Source organism: Bidens hawaiensis, unplaced genomic scaffold, assembly GCF_021521415.1.
Source record: "Bidens hawaiensis isolate Kalapana, Puna unplaced genomic scaffold, B.hawaiensis_p1.1 tig00025239_1, whole genome shotgun sequence".
NCBI classification, from domain to species: Eukaryota; Viridiplantae; Streptophyta; class Magnoliopsida; order Asterales; family Asteraceae; genus Bidens; species Bidens hawaiensis.
In genome coordinates, this window is record NW_027494030.1 from 295,264 (window position 1) to 306,277 (window position 11,014).

General features: G+C 33.3%; 2 protein-coding genes across 2 annotated transcripts; one reads left to right on the forward strand and one right to left on the reverse strand.

Annotated features, from left to right (window-relative positions):
- Positions 1–449: 449 nt before the first annotated feature.
- Positions 450–1,602, forward strand: LOC143571248 (non-specific lipid-transfer protein 1-like). The gene is made up of 2 exons (XM_077056730.1): positions 450–867; positions 1,566–1,602. The coding sequence occupies exons 1-2, from the start codon at positions 515–517 to the stop codon at positions 1,573–1,575; spliced, it is 363 nt and encodes a 120-aa protein (XP_076912845.1). The 5' UTR covers positions 450–514; the 3' UTR covers positions 1,576–1,602.
- Positions 1,603–5,063: 3,461 nt separating this feature from the next.
- Positions 5,064–10,785, reverse strand: LOC143571252 (B3 domain-containing transcription repressor VAL2-like). The gene is made up of 12 exons (XM_077056732.1): positions 10,640–10,785; positions 9,831–9,912; positions 9,616–9,717; positions 9,023–9,537; positions 8,410–8,506; positions 8,158–8,332; positions 7,986–8,062; positions 6,862–7,218; positions 6,742–6,791; positions 6,554–6,667; positions 5,850–5,917; positions 5,064–5,770 (listed from the first exon to the last, which is right to left on the reverse strand). The coding sequence occupies exons 1-12, from the start codon at positions 10,762–10,764 to the stop codon at positions 5,166–5,168; spliced, it is 2,367 nt and encodes a 788-aa protein (XP_076912847.1). The 5' UTR covers positions 10,765–10,785; the 3' UTR covers positions 5,064–5,165.
- Between the last annotated feature and the right edge of the window lie 229 nt (positions 10,786–11,014).

Below are 11,014 nucleotides of genomic sequence, written 5' to 3' on the forward strand. Positions count from 1 at the left end.
TTTTTGTTTTGTTTTTTTGCACATGTAATATATGTTGTAACATTTAATACAAAACATCGAAAACTAAAAAAAAATTGTTTTACTATTTTTCAACATTTTTTTACTAATTTTTATATATGTTTTCAGAAGAAAGAGAACACGTTATATTTATATTTACATTTTTTATTTACTTTAATTATAAACCATAAAATTTAAACTTTAATTAAAAACATGTGATTGAGAATGAGTTTTTAGAGTTTTCACAACTCAAATGGGTTTTTATTTTAACCTTTATATATATATATATATATATATATATATATATATATATATATATATATATATATATATATATATATTTCTGTTACAATCTTACATGTTAGAATCCTATACGCAAAACTACTAGTAATTTCTTGCAAAAATTTCTCTTTACACATGCAAAAAGCACACACCTTAATTTCTCATTGTCACACATTATATAATGTCTACATTTTTCTTCAGAAAACCCTAATCCTCTCTCTCTAAAATCACACCAATGGCAGGCGGACCAAAGGCGTCGCTTGCGGCAGTGCTCATCGCCATCATGGCGGCTGCCACTATACCGCGGTCAATGGAGACTGGGGTGACTTGCAAATTAGTTGTGAGTAGTCTAACTCCATGCACAACTTACCTCATTAGAGGAGGTCAGGTTCCTACAAAATGCTGCAATGGGGTTAAGTTACTATACAAGGATGCGGATACCAAACCCGACCGGGAGATGGCTTGCCGGTGCATGGAACAAGCGTCTAAATTGCTCCCTGGAATTAAGGTTAAATACGCTGGTGAATTACCGGAAAAATGTGATGTGCATATTCCTTATGAGATCACCCCTACCTTCAACTGCTCAACGTATTACTCTTCTCTTAACTACAACATTTACTAAATACCGCATTATTTATACGTTGAGAATGTATAAATATGTTGAGAATGTAAGAAGCGTATTATATATACGGTTCATGGAGTTCTGACACATTATTGGTTCTGAAATGAATGTTTTGTATATACATTGACTTTACAATAAACAATTGCTCTTAGCGTATACATTTATTTTAGAACCAATAATATGTTGAGAAATATTAACAATAACATCAATAAAATGTTGAAAAATGTAAGAAGTGTATTAAACGGTTTTTGCAGTTTTAATATATTATTGGTTTTGAAATGAATGTTATGTATACTGTATATATTTACATAGACTTTACAACAAATAACTAATCTTAACGCATGTTTTTGGACACATAGCATGTTCAAAGTTTAGTGACCGATTTGCGATTAACAAATTCATAACTTAAATATACATTTGTCTATATAATCACTATTACACAAACGGTAACTAAAACTTGTGAATGAAAACTCAATCAAAAATTTATCGATCGATAGACTACAAAAAATGAGCGTAGAAAAGCTGTCACAAACCGATCTCTAAAAGGATTCATAAAAGGCCATTTGAGAAAGAAATTGTTGTCGCAAATGCCCAGTTTTCTAGTAGCGGTACATAGAAAATCATTTATGCATTGTAACAATGGCATATTCAACTTATTTTGCAGGGTAGAATAAGAAGGACATGAATGAGAGTGAAGCTGATATACAAGCACTATAAAGCAAATAATAAGCTAGCATCCAATGTAGCTATTTGTTACTTCAACATCTTGTTTTTCCTTAATGCAAAATATAAACATATACTAATGTCATTTGCTTTTATTTGTCATTATTGAGTAAAAAGTTGATTATTTCTATATCATTTTTTAGGTTCATGATACACTTGACATTGGGTCATGTTAATATTAAGTAGAATTGTATAAAAAAAGAAAAAATTATAAGATAATAATAATATAGTATTTGTTATAAAAAAAAAATACTTATGATATGATATAAATAATAAAAATGACAGCGAAAGCATAAAAAATTGTTCGATTGAAGAAAAAATGGACATATTCAAAATCGGGCTCTAGATGAATGCAAAGGAATTTGGGTCCGAGAGTTGGATGAAATGCGAATAACAGTATGTCACTATGTTGATCTAGTTACTCCAAAAAAGCAGTAGCCTCTGATTCTAAGTAGTGTTGATGTGGTGTGTTTTTAAGTTGTGTATTTTGTTAGTTCACTAATCCTATGATTCTAAACGCTAAAAGATTGAAACTGATAATACATGGGTGATTATTGTAGAAGGCGATTTTTACGTGTGAAACATATGAAAGATCCAAGATGCGGCATGTGACATTCGTCATTTTTAAAAACCCGAAAACCCGAACCAATTTTAAATTTTGATACTTTTCGGATTATTAATAAAATCTCCGTATTTATTGACTATTGATTGTGTTATTTAATTGTTTATAATTATTGGTATTCTTCAAGACGGGTCAACTGCCTTCTTCTCATCCTCTCTAAATTCCCGCCATTTGACTCGTTTTTCCAAGTCTTGAATGAACCTAAACTATCTTTTTATTGATAATTAAATTCCCCCTTCATCAAATTTGGTCAAAACTCATTAATTTGGTGATTAATATTGCTTAAGACTAGCCTTATGACTAGCTTATGCAATTAATCACTTCAAACTTGTTATTAACGATTTGAAGCCTATATAAAGGCTCTCATACTTCTACAAATCATTCACCACAACACTTTACATTTTCAATTGTGTTCTTGCTTTTCAAATGGTGCAAAAATCCAAGTTTCAAGTTATTCTTTCTTTTTGATATTCCATCCTCGGGTAATTATTGTCTTATTTATGTACAACATATCATGTGATCTTCATCATGTTGTCACTCTAAATTAACAACCGTGGTTGTGTTTTCATTATCACTCGTCGGCACGTTAATGTTTGGTTAAAAATAAGTTTTAAGTTAAAAAGTAACTTTTGCAAAACTAATAAACAAGACTAAAAATTTCCAACATGTCACACCATTTTATCATTTCAAGCATGTTAGATATAAACCCGAATCAAACCGAGTTCACGTCCAACCAAAAAACATGAACCACTCGTTAAACTTGTTTTATTAAATAATATTCGGCTCGGAAACGAACCGAAATCATTAAAATTAACTAATAATTATTATAACCTGTATTTTTATTTTTATTTTTATTTTTTTTCTAAAACTAAAATAAATTGATTAAAAATCAAATAACTAACCTATTTCATTTAACTTATAAAAATAGAACAAAAATATATTTTTAACAAACTTTTCGTTTAAGAATTATAAACCGAACATGTCGGCCATCTATTTCTTATCTTTCCTCAACTTTATTTTGATCACAGTTATCTATTTATCTAGGGTCACTTATTGAACCGAACCCTGTCGGTTCATTCGCTTAAAGACATCTTCGCTTATTTACTCATTCTTGCTTATTTAACATGTGAGTTCTTCATAACCCCATTTTTAATGCTTTATAATGTTTTGGGGTGTAGCACGTCACAAGTTTTTATTTTGTTAGTTATGCGCTTGTTTACAAACCGATTCACTTATATCGTACATGTTAATATTATTCGTGCATATTGTTTATGATTATACGTGAACTTGCTTGCAACATGTTTATTGTTTTATTGGTGGAAGTTACGCAAACGCATACACATAGTGGGAGGGTCCGACGGGACGTACCTGCGCCGTCTAACGTTACGACTTCGGTTGTTTACGTAAGGTGGTTCTCATTTCCCCGACTTCTACGGCTTCGGCTAAATGAACGGGATGACGACACTATTTGATTTCATTTACATTATGTCTGAATATTTATTGCATGACGATCATTGAATCGCGCATTTTATATATATCTATATACGCAAAAACTTATGAAAACTCACCAACATGTGTTGTTGACAAAATATATTATTTTAACGTGCTGCAGGTTAATACGATGAAGTGCCAGGACAAGAAAACTAGTTATACCTTAGGATTATTTCAATGAATAATATTTGTTACATTTAGATGTAGTGTTGTTTGTCTCATTATCAAACTATTTGTGTACTTGCGATATTATGGAATAAAATAAATATATTGTCACTATTAGTAGTGTTACGAGCTTATGAGTGATCTGTACGTTGCACCCGGGCGTATTCCACTTAAAGCCGGGGTGTTACACGGCATATATACATATTTTAGGGTTAGGATATATTTGTTCGTTAATATACAAGTTGTTTTAGAAGTGAAATCGCAATTAGTTGGATGAGTTGTTATAATCACATAGTCCGTTGATGCATTAGGCAACTTGCCCGCGCCATCATTTGTATAAGGGTTGGGCATCATTTTCGGATAATGCATCCGATTTTTTTAATTTTATTTAAAGCATTGTTTACAAAAGGTACGGATACCCTCAACTAAAGAATCAATAAAAAGATATAAAGGTTATTTACTTATTTGTGCTGGCAAAGCTTTGACGAAAACATGTCAGGAAAGAGGGGGGACCTAGGGCCATAAGCATCCTTTGCTACCGGTTTTTGAGATCCAAACAATGAGACTGGATTTAAATTAAAACAATCGTTATCTACGATTTAAATCAAAGGAATAACACATCTATTCACCCGTTTTTAATTTTATTACTATTACAATTGTCATTTAACTCGACTTAACCATTGAAAAAACTTTATCAGTGTAGGAATCAGGAATGTATCACCACCTAAAACACATGTTTCAGCTGGAAGAAAGCAAAATAACGCGCGCATATATACAAATCATGCATATAGCATTTACCCTAATATGCGATCATTAGTCGAAACACAGTGTTCATGATTAGATGCCTGCACGGCTAAGTTAACGACCACAATTAATCTTGTTATTTAAAATTCATAAAATGATAAAACACAATTTACGCTGACAGACGTATTAAATACAGAAAACCAGTGAAAACTGAATTCAACCTCGAGACATCTACTGAAATGACTTAAGCCCTTGCCACTAAACCAAACCAAACCAAAAAAAAAGTTAAAAACTGTAACACACTTTTAATTCATATATCATGCAAAGAATCATATGTTATACAACATTAAGGTTACATATTCAAACATAAACTTGTGGCTAAACATAACCATATAACACCTCACTCATATTGTACCACAACAACAAACACATCAACTTCACAAAGTAGGAAAAAAGATATTAATTTTTCATCCCAAAACTATGAAAAACCTTTTAAATATTCCATCAAGTGGACATAATTTATGAACCGTTATCGTTATGGTTTGGTCCTTGAGACTCATCCTCTTGAACCGTGGGTGTAGGACCTGAGCTAGCTTGTGGCAACGGTTGCGAACCAGAGCTAGCCTGTGGCTCGGATATCAAGCTTGTGAGACCGTTTTGTTTCATATACGTCTCGAGTGGCTGATTTGCGGCTTGGAGAAGACTCATCATGCTTACATGGGGTGTACTTGATGCTTGAATGTCTTGTGCACGATGAGGATCTATGTTCAAGTCTAGTTGTCCTGATGTTGACTGTTTGACTTCCGTTAACTCCTTGGTGGTGGGACCCAGTTTGAGTTGACTTTTCTCTGCGATTTCGGCTTCGCGTTCGGATTGGCGTTGTTGCTTGCGTAACATTAGGGTTTTGAAGCGGCGTTTGACTATCATGCAGACGGTGCATGTGCAGTTGGGCTTGTGTTTGCCTTTGCCACTTGGCGGTTGACTGCAGACAATGCATGAGCAGCCCGGGCGGTGCCTAGGGTGCTTGGTGGTGGTTGCAACCGACGCCTCGGTTTGGCTGGGTCCACTAGGTCCCTGTTCTTGGTCTGATTTATGGCTCATGGCATTCCTCCACTTGTGATATTCTAAATTAGGCACATAAAAGTAAACGGGTCAAACGAGTCAAACAAATATGCCCCTGCTACAATTATGCCGTTTTCATACCTTTCATCATCCCGAGAAGCTGCTCGAGTTCTCTAGGGTTTAATTCATCTGGTGCAAGACAAGAAGACCTAATAATGGCAATCCATCAGTGAGCAGTTCGGCAAAAAGTTCGCTTGTTTAATAAACGAACGGACATGGACAAAATTTTTTGTTCATTCATAAACAACATATTTCATTTATGTTCGTGAACATTTGTTTACCTTTGTTCATTTAAATTTGTTGGTTTCCGTTCATTAGTTTACGCTTGTTTTAAGTTCTTTCAATTCCGTTTATGTTCGTCAATATATTCATTTAATTCCGTTTCTGTCCCCATTACAACTTAATATAGCTTCACTTTTAACTCAGTTATGTTCGTTCGATTACATCTGTGAACAGTCCATTTATACTGTTAACGAATCATAAATAAAAACAAGCATGTTCACTTTTAACGAACGTAGTCACGAACACGAACAAGAAAACCCCATTCGTTTACTTGTTTGTTTGTTCAGTTAAAGTTAAACGAGCATGTTCATTTTTTAACAAATGTAGTCACTAACATGAACAAGAAAACCCCATTCATTTACTTGTTTGTGTTTGATAGTTTGCTCGGTTAAAGTTAAATGAACGAACACGAACATACTCTGCTCTTGTTCGTTCGGTTTTTACGAGGCTAAAAAAAATGAAAAGAAAATAATAATAATAATAATAATAATAATAATAATAACCTGGGCCCATCCCATATATTTTCTTGACATGTCCATTTAGCAGGAAGAAGAAAATCAACAGGTAACCGTCGCCATTTTGAACAGTTATCACATTGGGCCCACTGTTCTTGCTCCCTGAAAAGTTGAATATGATATTCAAAAAGATATAAAATGCAATAATTCAATGGATTATTATATTAAACTCTTACCCAGATAACCGAACAGTGAATATACTCCCCTTTCCAAAAACTGGAGGTTCCTGCCAAAAAATAATAAAAAGAAGGCATAAATGAATAATTTTATGCGCAAATTAAAATTATTAATATTACTTCATATTCTTCAAATTCGTGGTCTTCAATGGTGACGATACTCGGGTGCATAGTGGTTGGGTTTAGCATATCCTGTAATTCTTCCCATGTATATTTAAGATCAAGAGCATCTTGATTTTCCATAAGTAATCGTTTACTTTTTGACCCTATGTTTCGGCTTCTTTTTTTGTCTGGTTGAAATGACGAATCTGCCCTCGACTTGGAATCTCCAATAGGCAAGTTCATGTTTCTTGATAATAAGTTTAGATGAGAATCTGTGTTTCTCTTCAGTGATTGAAGAAGATTAGAGTAATCATTCATGTTTGAAAGATTCTCGATGGCATTCATACCACTATGCATTGTAGGTATACGGGAATCCTGTTTATAATAACATTAAAATGATTATATATTGCAAAATACACCATGGTAGATAACAGATTAATATGGCAGCAACTACGAAGAACTCCCTACATGTCATTTATAACGAAAGTCGTTACTGTATGGAAATTTTAGTGATTTGATGATTTTGATCCCTTGATCGTTATGTGTAAGATTATTAAAGACTAATTTGGTTATTACTCGATACGGTTCCTTACAATATATAGACATTACAAGGAAACCCCAATTAACCTAATAAGCCTGTGGCCCTAATCTGATTATACATTCCAATACGTTATACATAACAGCCCAACTGTAAAATCTGAAAAATGACAGTTTTGCCCTTTTGAAACTCATTCTTTTAGTCCCTTGAGTTTGTAACTAATTTACTATATTGCCCTTATAGGTAAAAAAAATATTTTATTTATTTATTTCACAATTCTTTAAAAGAGTGAATTTCTCAAGAGGGTATTTTCAAACTCATTGCCTTTAAAGTTTGCAAGTATTTCCTAAATTGCCCTTATAGGTAAAAAAATGTTTTCTTTATATATTTGGTAACGCTATAAAGAGTGAGATTTCAAAAGGGTAAATGGTCCTTTCTTAACTAAACAAAGGGGAAGTAAAGTCTTAACAGGCAAGGGAAGAATTTGTTTTAAAAATCATGCAACAGTAAATGTTGAATCACAGCAACTGTTTTCGTACTTTCTTCCATACAGCAGGGATCATTTATGTAATTTAATATATAATATTATCTGCAAGTAAATTACCTGAACGGACGTGTTAACGGAGGCTTTTCGGGAGCCCATAAGAAGCTTTCCTTCAGGTTCCATACGACTGAATGTCACTGGAAAGTAACAAAAAGAATCAAATATAAGAAACTACAGGGTTATAAAGGTAATTAAACAACATTGGGGGGGTATGGAACAAGTAGTTAAGTACCAGTATCCCCAGCTTTCAACTGCATAGATTGTATGCAAGGAGTGACGCCTTCTAGAACATACATTCGGCTGTTATTATTTGGCCAAAATCTAAACTGAAATAACCATTCTTTTCCTTTAACATCTTGAATCCTCAATGGGAGTCCTTCAGGTTGAGAAATAGGTGGAAAATATGCCTGTATAGTAGTCAAACATTAGTCAACATTAGTCAAGCATTGCTTAAAGTTTTAATAAGCTAAAGGCGTAAACTTACTTCAGCACATGCTTTTGGAAGAACCAAACGACCAATTCGACCCGCATCGCTGGCACTCAGAACCTTCTCAAAAAGTGGAACAATGGTCGCATTTGAACTTAGAGAATCAGAATTAAGGAGATTATAACATTGTGAACAGGTCAAAATGTGTAAATGTAATACGGGTCAAGTCGGGTTGTGTTGACCACACAACACTTATTTTTGGGGTCCATTTTAACATAAGATTATAACAAACTATCTTGCTAAAATAATAATCCAACTTTTTTGAATAAATCGATTTAGAGGTATTAACTGTTTGAAAACACTTTGGGTGATTTTTGGCACACTTGACTAATTTGACAAGCAAACCGGTCAAAATTGTCACCTCTAACTTTCAGGTCAGGTCATCTTAGATTGAGTCGATCGACTTACAAACGTTTATTTTACAATAATAATCTCATTTTTATAAAAATTTAACGATTATGAGACTGCAAGCACTAAAACGGGCAAGTCTCAACCCATTTGACCCATTTTCCGTTAACTGGCTAGAGATAAACCATAACTCAAATCGACACTTTCATAAGTAAACGGTTCAAACAGGTTAAAACCGACACTTTAAACAAAAAAAGGATACTCTCCAGATATCTGCTGCAATTCTTGTTCTGTAATTCTGGGCCAATAACGAGGAAGCAACTGATTTTTTACCCGACCCTCAACAGGTGGGCGGGCTACCCGTATCTGTGAACTCATACCAGAATTTGCATCGAATCCTTGAGGAAAGATGGATTTGGGCACTTTGGGCAATATATGGTGGGCCCAAGGACCATGTTGCATGGAAGAATATGGTTTGCTCAATTCCCGTTCTTCAAAAACAGGATTTTGCGAAGAAGAAGCCAAGCCGATAGTTAATTCTGTATGGACATCTTTTATCCCTGTACTTTCTCTTAATTTAACATTTGGACCATGAGCAGATTCAGAAGGTGTATTGTAAATCGATATTGATGTTGATGTAGTTTGAATTTCTTCTTGTTTCATGTGTGATGTGGATGCATCATCATCATAATTAAACATTTTTGTTGATGATCGAATTTCTCCAACACTATTTTCTACTGAAATCCCACACTCTTCAGGCTTATCATCACTTGTGCTCTATATGTAACACAAAAATATCAACTTTAAAGTTTTAAACTTTTGGCATATATTTTCACTTATGTAAGTTGATCTTACAGGGTCATGTTTGAAACTATTTGAGCAGTTGACACAGTTTACACCACCGTTTTCAAGTAGTTCAATGAAAGCAGTAGAAGCAATGCATCCACAATGGAGTCGCTGAATTAGAAAAAAATATTAGAGCATTGCCCAAAACAATTAATTATTATTATTATTATTATTACTATTACTATTATTATTATTATTATTATTATTATTATGTACATGCTTACCTTCCCACAAGAACTACACTCTCTCCAACCAGTGTCCTCTTGATGGAATAATTCACAGAATGCTAGTTGTTCATAAGCAGTACTGTGACAATACATAAATTTCGAGTGTTAAGAAGTTATTCAAAACTTTCAGAAAATAGGATATGATATACAAGGTTCGATTCGGTTTCGGTTATCGAGATATAAAATTTGGAAAAACACAAACATACAAGGTTGGGTTTCATTTCCGTTAAAGTTGGTTAACGAAGACACATTAAGCGTAATCATAACCGAATGGTTGGTTAATCTTTTCACTTAATCATAACCGTTGATTTTGTTCAATTATGGTTAATTACGGTTAACAGTTCGGTTTTCGGTTATGGTTCGCTTTTTGCTCACCCCTAGTATATGCAAATCTAAAACAGATTAGGAAAAAGAAAGAAAAAAGATTGATTCTGACTAAAGTTATCTTCCAAACAAAAAGATTATTATTGGATTCAATCAAGTTAAAGATAAACTCTACAGTAAAAGACAAAATATTTAAAAGGTATCAATCAGATTATGAGATTACAGGTTAAGTATGTTTATTCACTATTATAAAAATGATACCTAAAATAATCACAATTTGGTTTATTCATGCTACAAAATACAAAAAAAAATGTAAACTTTAATGTAACAGTGCGACAATAAAATTGGGAAAATGAAACATATGATTGATATCAAGAAACTGGAGGCTAGTAGTAAATCCAATTGATTCAAAACATAACAAATCCACCTTCAGATCAAAAAACAAAAACTTCAAAATCAAAACCAAAGAGATCTAGGATTACCCGCATTTACCACAAAGTTTTGCAAAATCACCAGATCGCAAAGCCCAACCTTTTATAAAATCTTCACCTGCCGCTAACGAAGCTCCACATAGCTCATTCGTGCATATCCTAGACTCCATCCGCATACATCAGTTCGAAAAAAACCCTAATTCATACAATTAGACCTACATTCAAATCCAATTCAACAGTACAACGTAAATACTGACAAATCTATCCAATTAACCTCCTACAACACTCCAATTCATAAAAACTAAACCTAATTGACAAAATCAGACCTAATTCATCGATTAAACACCCTAATTCATAAAATTAAACCTAACTCAAATACGATTTAAAAGGCGAAGCTAAATGCTGACAAATTCAATCCAATTAACC